This window comes from Nomascus leucogenys, chromosome 11 (genome assembly GCF_006542625.1).
Source record: "Nomascus leucogenys isolate Asia chromosome 11, Asia_NLE_v1, whole genome shotgun sequence".
Lineage (NCBI taxonomy): Eukaryota > Metazoa > Chordata > Mammalia > Primates > Hylobatidae > Nomascus > Nomascus leucogenys.
Window position 1 is genome coordinate 54032838 of NC_044391.1, and position 24765 is coordinate 54057602.

At 55.6% G+C, this 24765-nt stretch overlaps 4 protein-coding genes across 14 annotated transcripts; 2 read left to right on the forward strand and 2 right to left on the reverse strand.

The window, feature by feature from the left end:
- Positions 1-812: 812 nt before the first annotated feature.
- STAC3 (SH3 and cysteine rich domain 3) lies at positions 813-9805 on the forward strand. 3 transcript variants are annotated; one of them, XM_003252775.2, is made up of 12 exons: positions 813-1368; positions 2723-2789; positions 3052-3319; positions 3557-3654; positions 4174-4246; positions 5141-5238; positions 8063-8129; positions 8309-8358; positions 8652-8737; positions 8908-8959; positions 9049-9186; positions 9354-9805. In XM_003252775.2, exons 2-12 carry the CDS (start codon positions 2724-2726, stop codon positions 9450-9452), a joined length of 1095 nt encoding a protein of 364 aa, XP_003252823.1. In that variant the 5' UTR covers positions 813-1368; position 2723; the 3' UTR covers positions 9453-9805. The 3 variants fall into 3 exon arrangements, with proteins under 3 accessions (XP_003252823.1, XP_030678249.1, XP_030678250.1); XM_030822389.1 differs by lacking the exons at positions 8063-8129; positions 8652-8737; XM_030822390.1 differs by lacking the exons at positions 8063-8129; positions 9354-9805 and having other exon boundaries at positions 8652-8959; positions 9049-9129.
- On the reverse strand, positions 9769-15825 carry LOC115837248. 5 transcript variants are annotated; one of them, XR_004032281.1, is made up of 4 exons: positions 13606-15825; positions 13065-13390; positions 11509-11664; positions 9769-10917 (listed from the first exon to the last, which is right to left on the reverse strand). XR_004032281.1 is itself a non-coding variant. In XM_030822392.1 (4 exons), the coding sequence occupies exons 1-3, from the start codon at positions 13860-13862 to the stop codon at positions 11517-11519; spliced, it is 714 nt and encodes a 237-aa protein (XP_030678252.1). In that variant the 5' UTR covers positions 13863-15825; the 3' UTR covers positions 9769-10746; positions 11509-11516. The 5 variants fall into 5 exon arrangements, 2 of the variants coding, with proteins under 2 accessions (XP_030678252.1, XP_030678251.1); XM_030822392.1 differs by having other exon boundaries at positions 9769-10746; positions 11509-11647; XM_030822391.1 differs by having other exon boundaries at positions 11509-11647.
- On the forward strand, positions 12518-18385 carry NDUFA4L2 (NDUFA4 mitochondrial complex associated like 2). Of its 2 annotated transcripts, XM_030822393.1 has the most exons (6): positions 12518-12600; positions 16141-16261; positions 16606-16694; positions 16867-17022; positions 17477-17537; positions 17667-18385. In XM_030822393.1, exons 1-6 carry the CDS (start codon positions 12539-12541, stop codon positions 17721-17723), a joined length of 546 nt encoding a protein of 181 aa, XP_030678253.1. In that variant the 5' UTR covers positions 12518-12538; the 3' UTR covers positions 17724-18385. The 2 variants fall into 2 exon arrangements, with proteins under 2 accessions (XP_030678253.1, XP_030678254.1); XM_030822394.1 differs by lacking the exons at positions 12518-12600; positions 16867-17022 and having other exon boundaries at positions 15963-16261.
- SHMT2 (serine hydroxymethyltransferase 2) lies at positions 18359-23705 on the reverse strand. Of its 4 annotated transcripts, none has more exons than XM_012510329.2 (12): positions 23467-23617; positions 22278-22475; positions 21718-21797; positions 21365-21565; positions 20981-21062; positions 20702-20824; positions 20436-20575; positions 19934-20099; positions 19617-19716; positions 19375-19530; positions 19169-19276; positions 18359-19052 (listed from the first exon to the last, which is right to left on the reverse strand). In XM_012510329.2, the coding sequence occupies exons 1-12, from the start codon at positions 23497-23499 to the stop codon at positions 18925-18927; spliced, it is 1515 nt and encodes a 504-aa protein (XP_012365783.2). In that variant the 5' UTR covers positions 23500-23617; the 3' UTR covers positions 18359-18924. The 4 variants fall into 4 exon arrangements, with proteins under 4 accessions (XP_012365783.2, XP_030678248.1, XP_030678247.1 ...); XM_030822388.1 differs by lacking the exon at positions 23467-23617 and adding an exon at positions 23034-23233 and having other exon boundaries at positions 18362-19052; XM_030822387.1 differs by lacking the exon at positions 21718-21797 and having other exon boundaries at positions 18362-19052; positions 23467-23705.
- Between the last annotated feature and the right edge of the window lie 1060 nt (positions 23706-24765).

Consider the following 24765-nt stretch of genomic DNA (forward strand, 5'->3'; position numbering starts at 1 on the left):
TGTATCCCTAACCATGATCCTACAGGAGCTTGCCTGACCCAGTCTCCAACACAGTCCTTTATTTCTTACAGATACAGGGAATAAAGCAGCACTGCATTGCCACCTCTAAATTCTCTCCCCTGAGATGGGAGTATCTCCTCTTTCATCCATGTCACAGCCCAAAGAGTAGGAGAAGGGTGCACCCCTGTGAGATGAGAATGGCATCTGTCTCTTTGATCCATCAGTTATATACTGAGGCATCAAAGGTGGGAGATGGAATCAGGGAATCAAAAGGGTTTAGGAAGTGTGAGGGTTGGCCATCCTACCTTTAAGAGTTTGCAGTTCTCATGAGGAAGGGGATATTACTTAGAAATGATTTTAAAAATTCCTTATGTGGCAGCTATATGCTTCTGTCCAGTGTTAACTGGCCCTTTTTAATAGCCCTGGTAATTCCCTTCACTCTAAGGACAAAATTTTACAAGGAGGGTGGGGAGATGTCTCTGGGAGCTGCTGGAGGGAATGAAGCAATACTACATATTCTTCACTTTCTTACAGGATAGCAAAGTACTCCTCCAACCACCCACAGATAAAAAGCAATCTAGCCATGCACGGTGGCTCACACCTGTAATCCTAGCACTTTGGGAGGCCGAGGCAGGTGGATCACCCGAGGTCAGGGGTTCGAGACCAGCCTGGCCAACGTGGTGAAACCCCATCTGTACTGAAAATACAAAAATTACCTGGGTGTGGTGGTGGGCGCCTGTAATCCCAGCCACTTAGGAGGCTGAGGCAGGAGAATCACTTGAACTTGGGAGGTTGCAGTGAGCCCGGATTGCTTCATTGCACTCCAGCCTGGGCGACAAGAGCAAGACTCCGTCTCAAAAAAAAAAAAAAAAGCCATCTAGAATGGCCGATAGGAGAGCTCTGTGAGTTCAAATTAGCCTTTTTTTACCCTGTCTCAAAAAAATAAATGAAAAATAAAAATAAACTCCCCTTAAATGTTAAATGAACATGAACAGAAACTGCCCCTTCCTGAATTCAGCCATTATTCACCTGTTCGCCTTAGATGAAGAATCAAGGAACAGCAACTGTGGGGGGATGGGAGGAGTTAGGGTCCTGCCCTGCCCCAGACCTCTCAGTGTCCAATTTCTCTGTGTCAGCTGTGTTTCTCAGCTGTCCACTTTCCTCCAGCCCTGTCATTTCAGCCCTGACACCAAGGCAGGAGGCTAGGAGGTCTACAAATAGCGACTGGGTAGCTGGTGTGAACACAGAGGGTACTGGGGGGGCTTAGCCCCCAAGGAAGAGGACCAGTTTTTCCCCAGCACCACCATCAAGGCCTTGGGGCTCCCAGATCCCTCTACAGACTGTGGACTGACTTAGGGAATCCCGGACGTAAGTTACCTCTTCATCCTCTCGATTTCCACGACTGCTCACCCCAGCTGCCCTGATCTATAATCTATTCAGCTTCTTCATTTCTCTCCTTGTCTGTGAGTCGTTTGGGTTTTAGGAGTAAAATTATTATTCTACTCTAGGATGAGTTTGGATTGGAGGGTGGGGTGGGGGTGGGGGTGGGGTGAAGGGAATGAAGTAGTAAGGGAAGGAAAGGCTCATATTACCCTGAAAACTTAAAATAGCTGAGCCCTGAGGCAGGCTGGGACAGAACTAGGCACAGGGCCCCCAGGGCTCGAGAAAGAAGTAGGCGAGGACAAATGTCTCCAGTCCATCCTTCCTTGTGTGCACACGAGGACACACATTAAACCTCTTGAGGAGAGGAGATCTGGGAAGGTATGCATCACATCTCTGTTGCCCACAGATTCCCAGGAGAAACAAAGTACCTATAGGAAAATGACGTAAACCATGCAGCTTTGAACACTGTGTAAGGGCTGTAAACTATGGGGTCACCCCTCAGGATGGAAGGATGAGTATCAGCTTGAGGAACTAATTGGGAAGCTCTTTAGTCTGTTGGGCATTTTTTATTTATTTATTTTTTTTTGAGACAGTCTTGCTCTGTCACCCAGGCTGGAAGGCAGTGGCACAATCCCGACTCACTGCAACCTCCGCCTCCTGGGTTCAAGCGATTCTCCTTCCTCAGCTTCCTGAGTAGATGGAATTACAGGTGTCCACCACCACACCCGGCTAATTTTTGTATATTTAGTAGAGATGGGGTTTCACCATGTTGGCCAGGCTAGTCTTGAACTCCTGATCTCTAGTGATCCGCCCGCCTCAGCCTCCCAAAGTGCTGGGATTACAGGCATGCACCACCACACCCGGCCATGTTGAGCTTTTTTCTAGACCTCCATGAAATCTGTTAATAAAACCTGCCAAAGGATCTGTATTTGGCCCAGTGCAGTGGCTCACGCCTGGAATCTCAACTATTTGTGAGGTTGAAACAGGAGGATTGCTTGAGCTAGTTCGGGACCAGCCTAGGCAACAAAGCAAGACCATGTCTCTACAAAAAATAAAAAAGTAGCCAGGTAATGCGCACCTTGTGTTCCAGCTACTCAGTAAGCTGAGGTAGGGGAATCGCTTCAGACTGGGAGGTCAAGGCTGCAGTGAGCTATGATCACGCCACTGCACTCCAGCCTGGGTGACAGAGTGAGACCCCATCCCAACAACAACAACAAAATCTCTCATCACATTTCTCCGAAAGCCTCCCCTTTGAGGACCACCCTACTGCAAGGGACAGAAATAAGGGAGAGAAGAATGAAAGGGATTAGATTTCATAGTGGGGTCCAACCTCTTGCAGGATGACAGAAAAGGAGGTGCTGGAGTCCCCTAAGCCCTCCTTCCCAGCAGAGACTCGGCAAAGTGGGGTGAGTCTGGGCCTCTGACCACTGGGTGTGGGGGCCCGGGAAGCCATTACAGCTGAAGAAGAGTGCTTAAATTGATCTCATTTGTGTGTGACTCATTTTTTGCTGGCCAGCACCTGCAGTCCCCAATACCAATACCCCCCTAATCCTGGGGTACCTTCCTTGCCCGAAACTAGAAAACTGTCTAGTTTGCTCTAGCGCCCCCCTACTCTAGAGAGGGTGACAAGTCCTTTTAATATTGGATTTTCTTCACTCCCTCCCTCAGCTACAGCGGCTGAAGCAGTTACTCAGGAAGGGTTCTACAGGGACAAAGGAGATGGAACTTCCCCCAGAGCCCCAGGCCAATGGGGAGGCAGTGGGAGCTGGGGGTGGGCCCATCTACTACATCTATGAGGAAGAGGAAGAGGAAGAAGAGGAGGAGGAGGAGCCACCCCAAGAACCTCCTAAGCTGGTCAACGATAAGCCCCACAAATTCAAAGATCACTTCTTCAAGAAGCCAAAGTTCTGTGATGTCTGTGCCCGGATGATTGTTCGTGAGTCATGAAGGGAAGTGAAAAGAGTATGATATTGAAGGCAGAGGTTTGGGGAGAGGGCATAGGAGAGGAGTATTTGTAGCAGATGGGCTGTGGCTAGAGTTGGCGTAAGGCAATGCTACTAGAGATTGCGCAAGTAGGGTCCCAGACAGAAAAGGGAACCTAAGAGTAGCAGCAGTGGTACAAAGGGAAAGGGCAATCTGGAACCTTATCTGAATTTTCTCCCCCTCTCCCAAGTCAACAACAAGTTTGGGCTTCGCTGTAAGAACTGCAAAACCAACATCCATGAACACTGTCAGTCCTATGTGGAAATGCAGAGATGCTTCGGCAAGATCGTGAGTAGGCTCTGGAGAACAAGGTGTAGAAAGGAGGGGACATGGCCGGGCGCGGTGGCTCACGCCTGTAATCCCAGCACTTTGGGAGGCTGAGGCAGGTGGATCACGAGGTCAGGAGATTGAGACCATCCTGGCTAACACAGTGAAACCCCAACTCTAAATACAAAAAAATTAGCCGGGCGTGGTGGCGGGTGCCTGTTGTCCCAGCTACTCAGGCGGCCGAGGCAGGAGAATGGTGTAAACCCGGGAGGCGGAGCTTGCAGTGAGCCGAGATTGCGCCACTGCACTCCAGCCTGGGTGACAGAGCGAGACTCCGTCTCAAAAAAAAAAAAGAAAAAAAGAGGGGACATGTCACCAGCCAGCTACCCCTTGCTGGTCTCTCCTCCATCCCATTCATTTCTCTGTTTTTTCTTTCTCAGCCCATCTCTTTTTCTGAAAAAGGGTGAGCACTCATGGGAGAGGTGGGCTTCTGGACCTTACTTTGCTACCTCTAATGCTTCCTCCCATCCCATCCTACAGCCGCCTGGTTTCCATCGGGCCTATAGTTCCCCACTCTACAGCAACCAGCAGTACGCTTGTGTCAAAGATCTCTGTAAGTGCCCTTTATGGAACATGAGGGAATGGGCAAGCCTAGACATGGTTTCATGCCATCTCTAGCTTTGGGAGCCAACTTCTGAAACAGAAACTTCCTATTTCCCATAATTCTCCCTCAGCCTCACATTTTTATATCCATTTGGATGCAGAGGCAATATCCCCATTTTACAGCAGAGGGAGATAAGATTTAGTTGCAACTACATACAGTTAGCAAGAGGTAGAGCCAAGACTGGAATCTTCAGTTGCTAGCTTCAGAATCTGTACTCTTTATGTGCAAAATCATTTCTAAGCAAGAACAAGGATTCTAGATTGTCCTCATCCTTACTACAGAGTCATATCAGACTCGGGGCAAGACCCAAAGGCTGCAGGCACCCTGGGCAGGTTCATAATTTGACAACCCTTAAAAGCATATTCATTGACAAATTTGCTCAACATTTATTTGGAGGAGAGGCTGAACTCTGTGAAGAGCATGGGTGAAAAAGAAGAACCTATTGGTGGCAGCACCTCAGCTTACACATGCCATTCAGCAGAACAAAGCCAGCAGTTAAGGGCCTATTCTCCTTAGAAGGAGAATAGTGATTCTGCGCATGTCTCAACTCCCAAGCAACCAAAGTTGTCTTTCAAACGTCATATAATGCTCTGCCTGGAAGGAGTTCTAATAAATACTTTTCTCCCTCACATTACATCACCAGTGATATTTTTAGAATCCTTTATAGATTGGTATCCTGGGTATTGCCCAGCTGACCCTTCCCTAATCTTCCCCCGCGGTGCCCCCACCACCACCCAACACACACATGGGTATCCATCTACTCAATCCTGCCTCTCCCTTCCTTTCCTCCAAGCCTTTCTCTGCCTCCCCAATAATGTCTTCTTTCTCCTCCCATTCGATTAGCTGCTGCCAATCGCAATGATCCTGTGTTTGAAACCCTGCGCACTGGGGTGATCATGGCAAACAAGGAACGGAAGAAGGGACAGGCAGATAAGAAAAATGTGAGCACTGTACCTCCCCACGAGGTCCCTCCCAGAGATCCCATGGAGCAGGTCATTTTCCCATTTGGAAAGCTGACAGAAGTAATAGATTGTCTTCCCCTAAAATTGCACAAAACTCGGCCGGGCATGGTGGCTCATGCCTGTAATCCCAGGACTTTGGGAGGCCAACACGGATGGATCATGAGGTCAGGAGATCGAGACCATCCTGGCCAACATGGTGAAACCTCGTCTCTACTAAAAATACAAAAATTAGCCAGGCATGGTGGTGTGTGCCTGTAATCCCAGCTACTCAGGAGGCCGAGGCAGGAGAATCACTTGAACCCAGGAGGCAGAGGTTGCAGTGAGCTGAGATCATGCCACTGCACTCCAGCCTGGGTGACAGAGTGAGACTCCATCTCAAAAAAAAAAAAAGCCAGGTGAGGTGGCTCACGCCTGTAATCCCAGCACTTTGGGAGGCTGAGGTGGGTGGATCACCTGAGGTCAGGAGTTTGAGACCAGTCTGGCCAACATGGTGAAACCCCATCTCTACTAAAAATACAAAAATTAGCCAGGCGTGGTGGCACACTCCTGTAATCCCAGCTACTTGGGAGGCTGAGGCAGGAGAATCGCTTGAGCCCAGGAGGCGGAGGTTGCAGTGAGCCGAGATGGTGCCAATGCACTCCAGCCTAGCCGACAGAGCGAGACTCTGTCTCAAAAAAAAAAAAAGAAAAAAAATTGCACATAACCCAACAGACATATTTTTGCATGCAATTTTAGGGTGTTTTGGAACCTGCTGCAGCTCACTATGGGCCTCTGGTTAAGAACTCCAGCCGTAGATTATGTTTTCTCAGCTTCCTTCTGAAATTGTCAGATTAGCCACCACAACCACCTGAAGGCTAGGCCCAAAGTCTTTGGCATTGCTGGGTGACAGAGGCAAGAGCTGTGCTTTTGGATGTAGGGAAGAGAACTTGTCATGCCAAGTAACTGGAGAATTCTAGAGCCATGCAAGGATCCATGAAGATCATCTGGTCTGACCTGTTCATTTTACAGATGATGAAACTGAGGCACAAAGCTACTGGCCAAGATAAACCTCATTTCCTTTTGTAACAGGGTTACTAGGTTGGTGATGCCATAGATTTGCATTCAGTTCAGCAAGGAATTTGTTAGAATATTCTTATATCTTTCTGGACAACCAGGGTGGACTAGTATGGATGATGGTTACAGTTAGATGGACTCCTAAAATTGGTTGAGTGGCAGAACCCAGAGTCCAGGTCTTTTCAGCATTATACAGCTAGAGGGAGATTTCTGATGCCTTATAACATGATTTAGATATAATGAAGTTACAAATTATATATTCATGCTGGGTGTGGTGGTTCACGCCTGTAATCCCAGCACTTTGGGAGGCCGAAGTGGGCAGATTGCCTGAGGTCAGGAGTTCGAAACCTGCCTGGCCAACATGGTGAAACCCTGTCTCTACTAAAAATACAAAAAAAAAAAAAAAAAAAATCCAGGTGTGGTGGCGCTCGCTTGTAATCCCAGCTATTTGGGAGGCTGAGGCAGGAGAATCGCTTGAACCCGGGAGGCGGAGGTTGCAGTGAGCCACTGCACTCCAGCCTGGGGGAGAAAGTGAGACCCTGTCAAGAAAAAAAAAAAAAAAAAGGAAGGAAGGAAAGAAGGAAGGAAGGGAAAAGAAAAGAGAAAAGAAAAGAAAAGATAAATGTACATATTTGATCAAAAAAATCAACTGCAAAAAACAGAACTAGAAATCTGGCCTCAAACTTGTTGATATGGAGGTTGGACACAGATAAGGGATTTCTATGGAGTGAATTAATGACTTATAAGGCACTAGCAGTGTGATTTGGCTGCTTCCAGAAGGGCTAACATATTCTTGGGTTATATTCTTTTAAGGGAATTATAAAAATTGTGCTGCTCTTTTTTTTTTTTTTCTTTTAAGACGGAGTTTCGCTCTTGTTGCCCAGGCTGGAGTGCAATGGCACGATCTCGGCTCACCGCACACTCCGCCTCCCGGGTTCAAGCGATTATCCTGCCTCAGCCTCCCAAGTAGCTGGGATTACAGGCATGCGCCACCATGCCTGGCTAATTTTGTATTTTTAGTAGAGAGGAGGTTTCTCCATGTTGGTCAGGCTGGCCTCGAACTCCCGACCTCAGGTGATCCACCCACCTCAGCCTCCCAAAGTGCTGGGATTACAGGCATAAGCCACCGCGCCTGGCCATGCTGCTCACTTTTTACTTACACACTAGAGTATTTTTAAAGGCTGACAGCATAGTCAAGGACCTGGAATCTGGTAGTGAATTCCCTGTCATTTAACTACATTCAAGCAGAATGTGGGTGACCCACCTGATAGGATGTTTTAGAGAAAGTCCCTGCATGGCCGGGCGCAGTGGCTCACGCCTGTAATCCCAGCACTTTGGGAGGCCGAGGCTGGCGGATCATGAGGTCAGAAGATCGAGATCATCCTGGCTAACACGGTGAAAACCCGTCTCTACTAAAAATACAAAAAATTAGCTGGGCGTGGTGGCGAGCGCCTGTAGTCCCAGCTACTCGGGAGGCTGAGGCAGGAGAATGGCGTGAACCCGAAGGCGGAGCTGGCACTGAGCCGAGATTGCGCCACTGCACTCCAGCCTGGGTGACAGAGGGAGACCCCGTCTCAAAAAAAAAAAGAGAGAAAGTTCCCGCATTAGGCAGATGGCTGGACTAGATATTTCCTCCAAGGCCTCTTCCATCTCTGAGATCCCATTATTCTATAGTTCTCTGACCTGATTATAGAGAGCCAGGGCATGTGTTCCCAAGACAGTGTCTCCCTAACTCTGGTGCCCCCTCCAGCCTCTAGCAGCCATGATGGAGGAGGAGCCAGAGTCGGCCAGACCAGAGGAAGGCAAACCCCAGGATGGTGAGTGTCACCCACCTCCATCCAGAGATGGAGTAGGATCAGAGGCTCAGCTGTGGAACAGAGGGTGGAGGAGCAAAGGGCAGGCCAGCTTTGGATAGATGAGGCCCTTCCACAGAAGGGTAAGAGAATAAGAATTGCCCTCCAGGAGACAGACAATTCGTTGGTGTTTCCTATCCCAGGAAACCCTGAAGGGGATAAGAAGGCTGAGAAGAAGACACTTGATGACAAGGTAAGAATCCTTCCTCCCTGCAAGGAACCCAGTTCTCTCCCCAACCCAGCTCTGACACCACCATTCATGGCCCTGGCAGAAACTCACTCTTTAACTCCTAGGCTTCCCATCACCTTTGACCCACTCTCTCCATCACCTTGCACACCCACCCACAACCAAAACACTTCTGTCAGTTCAGGGACCTAGAAGAGAGTTGGAGTGTAGAGTGTGTGGTGAATGTCCCTGCCTTGGAATCCTGCCCCTCAGTGTGGGGTAGAGGAGCCCTAAGACTCATCATTCCCTTTCACCCCCAGCACAAGCAGCCTGGCTTCCAGCAGTCTCATTACTTTGTGGCTCTCTATCGGTTCAAAGCCCTGGAGAAGGACGATCTGGATTTCCCGTGAGAGGCCTTGGGGCAGGGGGCTGGTACTGTGGAGTGAAGAGGAAAGAGCTGGGTTCCCCCAAGGGAAAGGAAAAGGGGGGACTCAGGGCTTGGAGCCTATTGATGCTGGACCCAGGGCACAGAAGGGGACCTGTTATGTGAGCGAGGCCCCTCCCTTCCCCTCCCAGGCCAGGAGAGAAGATCACAGTCATTGATGACTCCAATGAAGAATGGTGGCGGGTGAGAGAAATGGCTAGGGCTGGGGTGGAGTGTGGGTTGAGTCCAGAACCCGACATTGAGAGATGGACTCTCCCTACTATCTTCCCTAGGGGAAAATCGGGGAGAAGGTAGGATTTTTCCCTCCAAACTTCATCATTCGAGTCCGGGCTGGAGAACGTGTGCACCGCGTGACGAGATCCTTTGTGGGGAACCGCGAGATAGGGCAGATTACTCTCAAGAAGGACCAGGTAGGCTGTTGCCCCAACCCAATCCCAGGCCTGAATGCTCCCTAGCCCACCACACTCCCTGGAGAGCTTAACCATTAATGAGACTAGGGTGAGCCCCGGCTCCCCTGCTGTCCTCTCCTACCTTTTCCTTTGATTCCTCTCCTACTTCTGATCCTTTAATCTTCTAGATCGTGGTGCAGAAAGGAGATGAAGCGGGCGGCTACGTCAAGGTCTACACCGGCCGCAAGGTGGGGCTGTTTCCCACCGACTTTCTGGAGGAGATTTAGGCGTGCGGGCGCCTGCAAGCGGGAGACACCCACACCCCATTCTGGGCTGGCCCAGTGGAGTTTGGGGAGGGGGGCGAAAGCAACGGGACTGCTGGGAGAGGAGGGGTAGGAAGGCCTGCCTGAGCGCGACGGGGCTTCCGGGAAGGGACTGGTTCTCGCCCCCTTCCCCAGCCTGGGGCCTCGGATACCTGCTGCCCAGAGCAGCCCGGACCGGAAATCTTTCAGGCCCCGCTTGCAAGAGCTGGAAGAAAACGCGTATCTACTAGGAGGAGCGAGGGACTGGGGCGGGGGCGGGGGCGAGGGAGGGCGAACTGTCGAATGTTGCAAATTTATTAAACTTTTGACAAAACTTAGAAAAGTTGTTATTTAACTGGGGTTGAGAAGAGGGCCTGCGGAGGGGTGGAGAATCCTCCCTAGCTGTCCCGCCTCGTTACCATTGGGTAACCTGAGACCCATCTGGGCTGAGGTTGGCGGGAGGTGGGAAGTCCGCCCGCCAGGTGAGGCCTCTGTAGTCAGTAAAGAAAGGGGAGGGCGGGGCTGGAGTCACCGCCCCCGCGCCCCAGCGATTGGGAGCAGGATCTTGTAGTAGGGTAAGTTCCCCCTTGCTCTTGGCGATTTAGCCACAGGCAGCCCCTTGCATTTCGGAATCTGGCTTGGTGCCGAGCTAGGCCGCCAGGGGGCGATGCAAGATCTCGGTTGGAGAGCGAGGGATGGGGAGGGGGTGGAGGGTGGGTAAGGGGAGAGAACCAGAGACACCAAGCCCGAGACCCTGGGCCTGGGAGGGGGTGGGGTGCGTGCCGTCTCCATGGCAACACTTCCTCAAGTCCTCCGAGAACCGAGCTAGCTAGGCCGGGGGCCTAACCCCACCCGCGCGGCCCCTGCCCTAACCCTTTCCGACAGGTACCGAGTGAGGACGGAGGGCAGACAGCTAACCGGCTCTCGTGGAGACACCCCTGCGGAGCGCCCTATGCAAATGTTATTATTTGCATATGCAAATATGCAAATACGCCGGCCCTGGTCAGGGCGGCAGGTGGCGAGGAGCGGGAAGGTGTGGGGAAGGGAGCAGAAGGAGACGAGGAGTTTGGGGACCTGAGAGCGGACCCAGTGAGAGGCAGGCTGGGGTGGTCGCTGGAGTGGGGCAGGCGTGTGTGGGGGGTCTTGAGCTCGATGCCGGGTGGGGGAGGGTCGGCTTGGCCAGCCAGGAGCTCCTCTTCTCGTCTGCCCGTTGTCTGCCAGGACTGAGGTTGGCACCGCCTAGCAAGGTTGGCAGCGGGAGCCCGGGCACCATCTGCTGCTGGCGGGGGGAGGGCAGAGGCTCAGCTGGGCTAGGGAAGAGGAGGGCCTGGGACGGGCGCGCCCCCCTTCCAGAAGGCTGAGGTGTGATGGGGGTAGGGAGGCACACAAGAAGACTCTGCAGAACTGGGTTCAGTTTTCTGTTCCCTTTGCCCTTGACGGTCCCGGATGCCTGAGGGGGTGGAGGCGGAGTCATTAAAGAAGACCCCCCTTTAATCGCGATTGAGCTGGGATAGGAGCAGATCACAGGCAAACACACACCAACCACACGCAAATCAAGCCTTCTGTCCTTATCCTTCCTTGAAATCTACCTACCAGGAATGTATGAAGGGAGGGACCGCGAGGGCTCGGGTCGTCTCTATTCATCAAGGTCTGAGGGACTCAAAATCAGAGCCCCCCGAGATCCTCGAGAGGCCCCCGCCAATGCTAAGGCAAAACCAATTTACTGGCTCATTGGGCGGCAATGCTGGTGTGCGGATGCCGAGAAGCAGGGAGAGCGGCTGTTCTCCCCCAACACTCGGGGGGCGCCCCCCTCCCTAGCCTCACTGAGCCGGCAGCTGTCCCTAATTAGAGCGGCGGTTTAATTGGATTTATCAGCAGTTAATAGGAAATTAAGCAAAGGGCCCGAGAGAAGGGGGGCGGGAAAAGCGGGGAAACAGGCTGTGCTGGACTAGAAGGAGGGGTGCTAGGGTACCAGGGGTGGGGACATGTGACCCAGTGTCCCGATCCAGCCCCATGGTCACGACCTCCCGTCAGTACTTACCAAGACTGTTAAGCCCTGGCCCGCGGGCCGGAGAGCAGGTCCCCAGAGAGGGCGGCAGGCGTGACAGCCACCCTATGTGAGCTCCCAGCGCCCTCCATCCCGTAAGCGGCGCCCGGGTGATGGATGATACTGCCGCACGCTGCAAAGGTCATAAGTCTGGGCCAAGGAGCAGACTGAATTGAAAACAGATCCGAGGAAGGGCCGGTACTGGGGTACAAGACAACCCGCACCCCAACCTCTTCCACTGCCCACTCCACTCAGCGCGCGCGCGCGCGCACACACACACACACACACACACACACACACACACACACGTGCCCCTTGAAGTTGGAAGACTGAGCAGCACGGGGGGAAAAGGCAGAGTACAGAGTGACCCTCTCTATAAACCCCACCAGAAGCAGTGTTGGGGATCCTGAGAATCTCCTGGTGCAGCTCCAGTGTTCCCTTTAGGCTCTCCCTCCACCAAACTGCCCGATTTGAGTCAGTGGGGTCCGCCGGGTCTGCTGCTCAGGGGCGGCCCAACGTCGGCACCACCCGCCCTAGGGGCCAGTCAAGGAAGCTTGCAGGCAGCTAAGCCCTGGTGCACGGGCCTCCTAGTCCACAGCCCCAGGCGCCTCCTGTCACCAAGACCTCATTATACTGCTAGGCTAACAAGGCCTGCTCCGGAGACCCTGATGACTTCCCTGCCACATTCCACCCCGCAGGGCACAGATGGCAACTCTTGCATATGCTAAGGTGTGCTAGCCTCTGAGTGGGTGTGGGTGGTCTCTCCGTGCCCCTGGCAATTATGGACGTCTGTATCCCCGGCGTGTGGTTTGTGTGTCCGTTTGTTCCCTGGGTATGTGAGGTGTGTCTACCTGAGCCCCAGGTGTGTCCGACTCTGTGCCCGAGTGTGTGTCTGTGCCCCTGAGTGTGTCTATATCTGTCGGGTTTGTCCACTTCCCCGTCCCCAGCTCCCATCTGGGAGATTTTGCCCGGGTGTGCCTCCGCGTGGGGGCGTTTCCGTGAGTCTCCGCCTGCAGGTCTGTGTATGTGTGAAAATCAGGAAGAGCCAGCGGGGAGTGTGTGTTGCTATCGCGTCTCCGCCTGCAGGTATGTGTGTCTCGGTGACAGTGCGTAGGCGTGCGCCTGGGTGTGAGCCGCGCGGCGGCGTGTATCCGAATGACAGTGTGACGCACGTGCGCGCGCGCGTGTGTGTGCGCGCGCGCCTGGGTGAGTCTCCCGCCCCCACTCCTTCCTTTCCCCATTTCTATTCCTCTCTCCTCTCCCGGCCAGCTCGGCTTCGCCGTCCGCATCATCTCCATCCATTATTGAAGAAACAGCCGCGTCCGCTCCAATCACATCAACACCCCCACCCCCTCTCCGTTCCGCTCGCCCCGCGGCCCCTCTGAGTGCTGAGGAGAGGGGAAGCCAAGGCGCGGTGGGGGCGCCGGGTGGGAATGGGCTTATGACCCTTGCCCCAAGCCCGGCCAGGAGCCGGGACGCCGGGGTCCCCGGCGGAGAGCGCTTTGCATAAACAGATGGCGCGGGCGTCTTTGTCTCACTCGTTCGCTCACCGCGCAGCTCCCGGCTCCGCTTCTGTCTGGCTGATGCAATCATGATCATCTCGGTGCCTCGGGACCCGGCGCCCTTAATAATGGCAGAGGGGGTCAGGGGCCCCGGGGCTCCCGAGCAGATATGCTGGGCCCTGTGTCTTCCCTCCCGGGCGCCCCTCCACGTCCCACAGCCGCAGCGGGAAGACCAACGCTGCGTGGAGGTGACCAGGAGGAGGACCCCGGGCACTGAGGAGGAGGACCCCGGGCAGTGCCCTGAGGCGTCCCCGGGCTGCCCTGTTGGGCTGCTGCAGTCCCCAGAGGCAGCAACCCAGAGAATAGGAATAGAGCTGGGGAATGGGGTTGGGGAGAGACAGAGATAAAGACAGAGACAAAGAGAGGCATTAGTAAAGAGAGACACAGTGAGATGGAGAGATGTGGAGGGAGGGAGCGAGACACAGAGAGACACAGAAACCGAAGCAGAGGGACAAAGCCAGGTAGGGAAGGCAGCAAGAGGGAGAGCAGACAGACACAGCCAGAATAGGGAAGAGAGAGATGGACATACCCAGAGACAGGAAGCAGACAGACCGCCCGAACAAGAGGCAGAAAGAAGGGCAGACAGAGGCTAGGACAGGCCAGGTCAGAGGGCTTAGGGCAATCTCGAATCTGCAGCCCAGAAGCAGAGATGAAGCCCCCGCCTCCCCGGCCCCCAGGCATCTGAGGCTGCCCAACCCCAGAAGAGGAACCCGCCTGAACCCTGGGTGCCGATTGTGGCTGGCGAGATAGGAGCTTCCGCGTCCACTCTCCGCCCTCCGGTCCCATCTCACACCAGAAGAGTGGAGGCTGCGGGACCCACTGTCTTGGCGGCGGGAGTGGCGGAGTGACGGGTTGGGCGTGGACGGACACTCTAGGCACCAACTTAGCGGCCCGAATGCCGGGAGTGCAGGGTCGGCACTGCCCGACAGGGGGTGCCCAAGGCCTCTTCCCCGAGCTTGGGGGACGCTCGGCCTCCAGGGGGCGCCCGAGCCCACGGCCCCTCCAACACGCTCGATCCGCTGAGTCCCGCTGCCTTTGATCCGCTGTGCAGCCAGAGCGCGGACTGGGATCCTGGTGCGGGTTAGCGCTTGGAGTCCAGTCCCAGCGGGATCCCGGGCCGCGCCTAATCTGCGGCTAATGACTTCTGCGGTCCCTCACTCCACTGGGCCAGCGTGGCCTGAGTCCTCGTGGTGGGAAAGTGTGGGGAGCGAGGGGAGATGGGATCCGGAACCCAAGGAGTCCTGTGTTCCAGATCGGCCCCATGGGCCAAGAGCCAGAGACTGGAACCAAAGATGAAAGGGGGCTTAGAAGTAAATTCACAGAGACAGGGACCAGAAGCAGGAGAAGGGTCAAAGAGTGGCGGAGAGGCGGAGCGGAGGCAATAATATAACGTTGCATCTCGGTGAGCGGGGCGGAGGCCCAAGGCCGGAGGGACAGCGGCGGCTCTGGAAAAGCAGCGCGACAGAGAATTTGGGACCTGGCCGGGGTCACCGGAACTCAGAACAAGGGGCACAAGGAAGCAGGCGAGGGCCCGTGAGCAAAGGCGCAAGGACCAGGCGCCCCTTCCGGCGTCCTGGCTCCCCAGCTGTGCCACAGAGAACCAGATGTGCAGCCCAGCTGTGCGGCCGCTCAAGTTTGAACCCTGGGATTGCTTTTTGGTCCCAGAGACTGGAGGGCTGGGGGGCGCGGGTGACAGGACACGCCCTCCCTTCCTGGGCCCTGGAGGTGCGGGCTCTCTGGGAGGGCTGGGCTGCTGGAGACTCTGACAGCCCGTCAGCCCCGCTCCCCCGCCCCCCACACACATCGCAGCGAGTCTCTGTCTCTTTGTTCTCGCCGTGTCTCTGACACTTTATCTCATTATCCGCCGGAGGGAGGCGGAGAGCCCGGGACCCCGCAGCCTAATTACAGCCGCGCTTGTCAGAGTAGGGGGCGGCGGAAGTATCAGCGCGAAGAAAAGGGAGGGGGACCCTAGAAAGCGCCCTCTCTCTCCCTGTACCCCGACGATCCCAGTGACGGGTGCATAGCTCGCTCCCACCCGCGCCCTCCACAGGGCGGGCTCTGGAGGGGGAGGTGGGGGGTGCTCTGCAGGATCGGCTGCGAGGAGGGAGGGGGTGGTGGAGGTTATCGTGGGAGTAGGGAGAGATATTAGGACTTGGTTCCTACGTCCCTAAGACCCAAATTCCCCAGAGACGGGGGCTGTGAGCCTCCCCACCCCAGCAGCATAGCACACACCTGAGATGGTTGAGGACAGGAGGGAATCGCTTGCAGTTCTGTGTCTGTGTCTTGTTCTCTTTCAGCATCTGTCTGATCTTTCCTGTTTCTCCCACTCCATTCCCTTCCTCTCCATCCCACAGCCAGAGGAAGGGGATGGCCTCCTTGGGCGGCCCCACCTTTACCCTACCCCAGGTAGGCAGAGCAAGCAAGTCTCTCAAGCCCCACTGCCATGACTGTAGTAGAATAAATAAACTGGCATATGCTATCCTGATCCTGAGCCATGATGAACATACACCTGGTTCTTCCAGCCTCCAACCACGATTACAGTCCAACCACAACCTGAAGAAACCACTCAGAACAAGAGGGGCTGGGGGAGCTTTATGGTGTGGGCCTGTGTTCCTCCTTCCCCCACTACACTGTGGAGGGGACAGAACCAGGGTTCTCAGGACCCGCTCCTGGACAGCTCTAAGGGTGTCAGGGAAGTGCTGCCCATGCCCTCACGGGCCCTAGCCCCTCCTGGTCCCACCTGTGAACACTCCACACATGCATTTTGCTAAGTGCCTGTTCCAGGGCCATGCATCCTCCCACATCTTATGGGGTCGTATGCCAGTGAGGTCCTTCCCTCAGATGCCAAAAGCCCCAAGAATGATGGTGTCACTTGGTCGAGGTGCAGGCATATGGAGGAGAGAGTCAGAGAGCAGAAACCACTTGGCTCCCAGACAATTCCCCTACAGGCTTTGGGCCTGGAATTGAGGAGAAAGTGAGCTAAGTCGGGGTGGGGTGAGTCCAAAGAAGCACGGGCTGGGCCAAGCTACGCTGCTCTGGGCTGGGCTGATCCCTCCCCACTCAGGGGCGGGACCCCAGGAGGAGGGAGAGGACAGAGCCACTGGAGAGTACCAGACTGGAAAAACGATATGGCAGGAGCCAGTATTGGGGCCCGCTTCTACCGGCAGATCAAAAGACATCCGGGGGTGAGTCCCAACCTCAGAACCTCTAACTCCTAACTCTCCTGCTGCCCCACCCTCCAAATCCCCCAGTGCCTTGCCTTGTGCCCAGGTCCCTCAGCACTCCTATTCTTCCCCTAAGGTTGCCCCAGTCTCTCTCCGAAATGTCCCTGTGTCCCACAAATCTACTACCTTGGACAGGATCGCTGTAGGGTGAGGGAGACCATGCCAGGAAATATGGTTATAGGAGATTCCAGGGAGGGAGCACAAGACCCGGGGTGGGGTTGGGGTGGGCAGAAAAGCTTGTAAAGGGTGACTGGGAACTGCAGGGAGACGGCTGACCCCAAAAGTGCTCTCCGTCTTCCTCGCAGATCATCCCGATGATCGGCTTAACCTGCCTGGGCATGGGCAGCGCTGCGCTCTACTTGCTGCGACTCGCCCTTCGCAGCCCCGACGTCTGGTAAAGGCCGGGCTTGGGATGCTCACGGGGACCTGGGTGAGGCAAGATGGGGTGGAAATAGGCGGCCCTAGTGGGGATCCCGTGCCCTGCTGCATGTACCTTCGACTGTACCGACCAGCATCTCAGGGCTGGAGCCCACTGCTGACCTGGGAGACCTCCGTATCCCCTCCAGCCCACCTGGCCGGTCACTCCTCAGCTTGGCCCGCCCTGAAATGCGGAACCCGCGCCTCTCCCCGCCTGGTTGCCATGACGACGCCGCTCAGCCAGCGGCGGGCTCGGGCTTTTGGGTACCTCTAAGTCCTCACCAGAGCACTGGGGGTGTGGCCGGGTGAGCTGCTGGGGGTGGCACTGGGGACCAGTGTGGGGCGGAGATTTCATACCCGGCCCGCAGAGGGGGTCCGGAAGTGAAAGGCGCACCCATGGCTTTATAATTCCCGGCACATCACCAGAAACCCAGCCCCATGGGATCTCTGTCTGATTCCCACGACTCTGCTCTTAGGGTTAACCTAGGGTGGCAGGTAGCAAGTGGGAGTCCCTGGGCCCCGTTGTCAGTTTGTCACCCAGCCCCATGCTGACAATGGTGACAGGCTTCTTGTCTCACTTGTCAGCACCTGCTAATATGACCGTTCCTTTGTCAGTCTCTGGGAAATGGGACCCCCGGGCAGAAGGCGGAGGTACTGGGGTGGGGCCAGAGCCTCTGGCTGGAACTTGGGGGTCAAATTGGGTTACAGAGTCCTGGGTTCCAGGGAGGAGACCCTAACCCTCCCCCTCCTGCTCCACAGCTGGGACAGAAAGAACAACCCGGAGCCCTGGAACCGCCTGAGCCCCAATGACCAATACAAGGTACGTCTCGATGGCTCTAGGGTTGCCCCCCATCCTCTTATCTCCTGGTCCTGGCACCCACAACTCCCATACTAGAAGCAAAGGGAGGCTTGGGGCACTCAGCGCAACCCCCTTTCCCTCTCCTCTTAGTTCCTTGCAGTTTCCACTGACTATAAGAAGCTAAAGAAGGACCGGCCAGACTTCTAAGCCAGGCTGGGCTGCCAGTGCCATGCAAACCACGGACAGCCAGCCCATCCACTTCTTCCACTCCTCCCCCCAGGCCCCAAGGCGTCAGTCCGGCCACCCTGTCCTGCTCCTGCTTACACAGGCCGGGTTCCCACGCAGAGGGGAGGCTGCTCCACTCCTACTCTCCTCCCTTGCTCCCAGCAGCGGAAGCGCCTCTGACCCTTGGCTTGAGTCCCATGTGGGGGAGGAGGAGGCAGGCAGCACCAGCAGGGGTCCACCAAAAGAGCCCAGACCAGCCCCTCTGCCCTCCTACCCGGGCCTCGAAGGGTGTGGCACAGGCTACGTGTTGAGCGTGGCCTACGTGCGCCAACAAGAAGCAGGGGCCTCTGAGTGCCAAGCGACGTGGCGGGCTCCAAGTTAGCCCAGGCTCTGGGAGCCAGCCCAGGGGCGGCGCTGCTCAGCTTGGGCTGGTCCAGGGCCTGCCCAGGCCGGGGGACCTTTGCCTCCCGAGGTGCAGCGCACTCCTCCCCTGCCCAAGCCTACTGCCTCCCGCTGCCACCAGTGCCCCCTCCAGCCCCACACCTGGGCCTCCCCCTGCCGCTCCCCTCCCTTGCTCCCCTCTGTCCCCAGGGATCAAACAGAGGCAGCCGTGGGCAAAATACAATTTCATTTAACAAATTGAATTTGCTGCGCCTGCTAATCACGTCTGGTGTCGGCTCTGATCAGAGACAGAAAGAGGAAGCTGCAGCCCTGGGGGTCCTTGTGGTAGAGGTGGTGGGAGGGGAGCGGTGTACACATTGAGGGAGACAAATCACCGTTTGGCCCAGGGGACCCCACCCACAGTAATGGAAACTCAGGGCAGGTTAGCATTTTATTAGATAAAATCAGGAAGGAGGGTGCCTACCCACCCCTGCCTGCCACTGGCTCTGAAGGGCACTCCCCAACTTCCCCAAGAAAGAGCACGCATCTCTGACACTGTGATCATGACAGGGGTTCAAACAGAAAGTGCCTGGGCCCTCCTTCTAAGTCTTGTTACCAAAAAAGGAAAAAGAAAATATCTTCTCAGTTACAAATTCTGGGAAGGGGGACTATACCTGGCTCTCGCCCTAAGTGAGAGGTCTTCCCTCCTGCACCAAAAAATAGAAAGGCTTTCTATTTCACTGGCCCAGGTAGGGGGAGGGAGAGTAACTTCCAGTCTATGGGCCTCATTTCCCAGGTGCCTTCAATGCTCATCAAAACCAGGCATGGGGAAGGCCCTGGCAAACTGCTCCACCCGTTGCCTGAGGTCGGCCAGACGCTGACTTGTTTCTGAGTCCTTGAGCAGGAAGGATTTGAAATCCTGGAGCTTGGCTAGAGAGAGAGGGTGAGGAAACAAGAGCTCTAGGGAAGGCAGTGAGATCAGCTGGGGGAGGGAGCAGACAGTGAGTGGGAACTGGCTGGCCCGGGGCTCCTTCTTGCTCACTCACCAGTCTTGCTCTTCACCTCTAAGCCAATGTCGACCCCTTCATCTATAAAGTCCACAACTCTCCGGAAGTCATCCTCACGGAACTGTCGAGAAGTTAAGGCCGGGGCCCCTGGAATGAGGCACAAGGGGAGGGATGAGCATAGCCCAAGGTCACCTGGCAGTCATCCAGCATGGGAGCCCCTTCCCTCCTCAAACCCCAGGTCTCACCAAGCCGCAGGCCCCCTGGTGTGATGGCACTTCGGTCTCCAGGACAGGTGTTCTTGTTGGCAGTGATGGATACAAGCTCTAGCACCCGCTCAGCCCGAGCTCCATCCAGGCCCTTGGGCCGCAGGTCCACCAGCACCAGGTGGTTGTCAGTACCACCTAAGGTGGGTCAGAAATGGGGAGTGGTGAGTCCTGGGCCTCTGCCTGAAGCTACCGAGGCCCTCACCCATCCCCTGCTGGCTTACCTGATACCAGTGAGTAGCCTCGCTCTAGCAGGGCATCTGCCATGGCCCGAGCATTCTTCAGAACCTGCAGGGAGTACTCCCGGAACATGGGGGTGCAGGCCTGGAGATGAGACAGTAGCAGCTGTGACCCTAGGCCTGGACCCAAGCCCTGCACTACCCTCTGGCCCTGCACCCTCAGCATAGCTTTGTGATCCCAGTCTTGACCCCTTCCATCCTGGCATTTCCCTTCCATCAGCCCCAGCATCAGTTAGCAAGGTGCAGGGTCTAAGCCTCCAGGCCATTGCCCCCCAACATCCTACAAAGACAGGATCGCCAACCTGCTTTAGGGCCACAGCTACTGCAGCAATGGCATGATTGTGGGGGCCCCCTTGCAGGGATGGGAACACAGCAAAGTTGATTCGGTCCTCAAATGTGTAAGGGATCTCCCGGCCAGTCTTGGGGTCCACAGCCTTCACCCCTTTCCGGTAGAAGATGAGCCCTGACCTGTGTGAGAGGTGGGTGGTCAGAGTCTAAGCTGAAAAGAAGGACAAGGGACAGAGAAGGCAGAGGAAGCTGGTGGACCTGGGCCCCAAGGGCACACCTCACGTGGGCTTGCTACACTGGATTCCAGTGGTAGAGGGAATCGGCCCCTCAATCCCATCCCCGAATCCCCTGCCAGGGCATGGCCACCATGGGCAAAAGAAGGAGAACTGTCACAGACGGGGCAGGAGTCTTAAGGGCTGCAGGTGGGAATGAATTCCTCTCAGGTCCAGGCCAACAGTGCCCCAGGAATAGGCCTGAAGGCAGGGAAAGGCAAGGCCCGACCTCAGGGAGCCTGACCTGGCCCCTCGAAGAGTCTTGTGAGTAGTGGTGGTGACGATGTCCGCATGCTTGAAAGGCGAGGGAATCACCTTGGCAGCCACCAGGCCACTGATATGGGCCATGTCTGCCAGCAGGTGTGCTTTGACTTCATCACACACCTGGGCAGGTACAGAGGCAAGGCCTCAGCCTGGGGAGGGCCCGGAGAGGCCTGCCCAAGGCTGCCATCCTCCCACACCTCCTCACCACCCCCTGGGGAGGTGCCCAGTCTCCAGCCCCCCACCAACCTCTCTCATGCGGGCATAGTCAATGAGGCGAGCATAGGCGCTGGTGCCAGCTATGATGAGCCGCGGTCGGAAAAGTCGAGCAGTCAGTGCCAGCTGGTCATAGTCAATGAGGCCAGTTTTGGGCTGGACAGACACAAACAGCTAAAGCCCTGAGAAGGAAGCAGGGCAGCTCACTCCTCCTTGACCCTAAGGACGGCCTAGCGCTCCAGTCCCTCAGCTTCTCCAGGGGAGGACCACCACCAGGGCCAAGAGCCCCTCCCCACACCCTAGAGCACTCACGTTGAGCTTATAGGGCATAGACTCGAAGAAGATGGACGTGGCTGATATCCGCTTGACGTCAGACATGTAGCCGTGGGTGAGACTGGGAAGTGAGAGGAAGTAGGGAGGCCTGGGTGGAAGGACCCCCAGACTTACCGCTCCCTTCAACTCCACAGTTCTCTGTCCCCGGAACACCACTCCTAGTACACACTGCCTCACTGCTCTGTCCACTCTGTGGTAGGCACTATAACTGGGATCTTATCTTCCTCATCCACTGTGACATGCAGGACAGGGCAAGGCCTGTTCCATCTCTATGGTCCACAATACAGTAGGTATTCAATAAATAACTCCTTTCCCACACCAATGCTGCCCGCCACGACCATCAGCCAGCCCATCCATACTCACTGGCCCCCATCGGGCAGGTCCAGCCCCATGATCCGGTCGTGAGGTTGCAGAAGGGCTGTGTAGACGGCCAGGTTGGCTGGGGACCCGGAGTAGGGCTGGACATTGACTCCCCACTGTGCAGGATCCAGGTCAAAGGCTTCCAAGGCCCGGCGCTGGCACAGCAGCTCAATTTCATCCACCACCTCTGCTCCCCCATAGTATCTGCCGTGGGAGAGGGGTAATGAGGGCACAGAGAAAGGACTCTCAACCATCAGCAAAGGACTGGGAAGTTCACTCCTCAATGAACACTGGGAAGGTACAGGTGGGTTCCCCCACTGGGAGCACCATCCCTGACACTGCCCTCCAGCCCTCACCTCTTGCCAGGATAACCCTCCGAGTACTTGTTGTTCAGACAGGACCCCAGGGCCTCCAGCGCAGCTCGGCTGCAGAAGTTCTGGGGTGGTGGGGGGCAATGTCAGAAGGTATTGAGCCCCTTCCCCTGGACTCCCACAGTCCCTCCCTGCCAGAGCCAGAGCTGAAAGCGGGAGTACTCCCTGCAGAAAGCTCCACTCACACAGCACCAGGCCTGGGGCAAAGCCAGAGGCAGCATTCTCAGAAACCCAGCTGCCATGAGCGGTGGCCCCTCAATGCCAGCTACGCACTCAAACTTGTGCTTCTAGGCTCCTCCTTCCTCATAGGAGGAAGGAAGGAAGAGATCAGATGAGACTGTAGGGACCCTGGAGGCTCCCTAAATGCTCCAACCCCATAAACTGGACTTGCACTGCCTTTGCTTGAGGGAGATAAGAAAGGAAGATAAAGCCCAAAGAAAGGTCCTGAGTGTGAAAGGGGGTTTTGGAGAAATATCAGTTAAGATAACTTTGTTACTTCCTGCACCCACGGTGGCCCAACCCCTGCCCATCTCCCCAGGTCCCACCTCTGAGGCAATGAGCTCCAGGCCACGACACTGCCTGTCCTTCTCCCTCTGCAGCAACTCCCACATCTCAGGATCACTGTCCGACAGGCTCTCCTGGCCTGTCCAGCCCCTGTTTGCTTCCCCAGTCTGAGTCTGGGCTGCCTTGCTGTGCTGAGCCCGAATGGCCATCCTGACCAGCTGCCCACATCTCTGCAAAGGCTGGAGGCAGGAAAAGTCAGGGTGAAATCACAACAGTCCAGACAAACTGTCTCCCAGCCACCCTCACTCATGCTTCTAAGGCCACACCGAGCTGCCAGTTGTCCAGCCAGCCTGTTTCAGTTCTCACTACCCCCACCTCCACCTTCAAAAGCCAGTTCTGGAGCCAAGCTTGAGATCAACGTCCAGGGGGTGGTTCTGACTTGCTCCATTCACTGCACGGCATCTCAGAAATCTCCCACCACCTCACTCCATGAACCACTCTGCAAAGCTTGTCCTCCAAAAGCCTATGTCTCCCCAACTCCAGAGAGGGCCACTGAGATTCCAGAACCTTCCCACCCACAGGAACAAGAGGGTCTTCCTGCAGGGCACCATAAACTGATACCCCAGTCAGCGGGGGAAGAGGCAGAGTTGGCAAGGGCTGAGGCCACAGATTGTAGAGCAATGGAGGTGGGAGGGTAGACCTTTTGCAGTCCCTGAGGAAGAGCTGTGTGGGAGTGGCGGGGGTGGGGATCTGTCCGAGAGTAAGCCAATACCCTTTCCCCTTACTTAGCCTCCTACCCGTTCCACCTTCTTCCAGCCCTCACTGCCGCCGGGACCCCTGCCTGATGCAAGCAGTGAGGCTCGGTTGCATCATCTGCAGGGCTCAGAGCTGGCCGGAAAGGCTCAGCTTGTGAGGCCAGGCCGAAAACTCCGCTCATTTACGAGCACGGGGTCCGCGGGGCATCCGGGGCTGTCCTCTACCCTAATGCCACGTGAAATGGGCGGTCACGAGGCCCTGGGGCGTCTGATCGCCAGAATGAGGACAGGCTCGCAGTTAACTCCACGCGCGCCCAGGGGTCTTGGGGATTCCCTAGTTACACGTCCGCTCCCTGAGGCCCCAGTCCACGTGCGTGGAAAAGCCATGAGAACCCCAGAGTTTGTGACTAGGAACTAAGGTAGGAGAAGAGCTTCCTTTCCACTGATTACCCAGCGTCTGGAGCCCCATTCTTACCCGAGCCGCCCAGAACAAAGAGAAGTACAGCATCGCAACTCGGAAGTCGCAGGAGGTCCAGCCACCAACTCCGGTCTACGGCAGCAAGCTGTCGGAAGACGACCGTTCGGAGAACGCATGCGCGAGAAGAGGGCGCTGAGACGCCAAGGCTAACGGGAGGAATCTACGCATGCGTAGTGATGGCCCCTTTGTGGCCTTTTGGGAATTGTAGTTCTCCCCCCTCCCCGCTTTTTTCTCTACGATTCCCGTCTGCAGCCCCAGGGTTAGAGGCCTTTGCCTGGGGAAAAAAACAAAAACAAAAACAGAGGCCCAGTGCCGCCCCCTCTCCTTACTGTCCTGAAGCTTTTCAGGGTTTTCCCTCTGCTTGTAGTCAAGACAAACGTTTATAGGGTGCCTACTGAATATCTAGCTAGCATTATTAGACTCCAGGAGATCTGGGCCCCCACACAAGATAGAGAGCTATGGAGCACTGGAAAGCACCGTAGTTTAGAAGGATCGGAGACCTGACTTCAAGTTCTGGCTCTGGGACTAGTGCATTAGCCTATGTGGGCTTCAGTTTCCTCCCTGGTAAAGCCACAAGAAAATACTGTGTGATGAGGATTCAATGAGGCTTTTCCTGTGAACATGGGCTGTGACGGATTGTCCTCCCCTCTTACTCTGACCCACAGACCTGCCTCCTCCATGGCATCTCCTCTTTCTCCTCAGACATCTGGGAGCAGAGGAAGGCACCCCTCCTGTTGTTCACTTGTCGCATTTTGTTACCTGTCCATCTCTTGATGTCCCAGGAGTCAGTGGGCTCTCCTTTTTTCCGCAGGGCTATAGGTCTTTGAGACTGGAAGGGATCTTCCTTTTAGCCTAACTTCATCCAGACGAAACCCTTGGGAATGGGATTTATCAACCCCTCCAGGAGTAGGTTCCCAAACCTCGGCATCAGAATGGGTTGGAAAATATGATATAAACATGAGTGTAGGGTCTGTCTTCAGAGGTTCTAATTCAATGGATCTCAAAGAGTAGAATTTGCCCACTTACGCTGTCACACAACTAAACCTCTCCTCAGTGGTTCTGATAAGCCAGGTTTTTTTTTTAATTAAAAAAAATGTTTTTGGGCCGGGCGCGGTGGCTCACGCTTGTAATCCCAGCACTTTGGGAGGCCGAGGCGGGTGGATCACGAGGTCAGGAGATCGAGACCACGGTGAAACCCCGTCTCTACTAAAAATACAAAAAATTAGCCGGGCGTGGTGGCGGGCGCCTGTAGTCCCAGCTACTCGGAGAGGCTGAGGCAGGAGAATGGCGTGAACC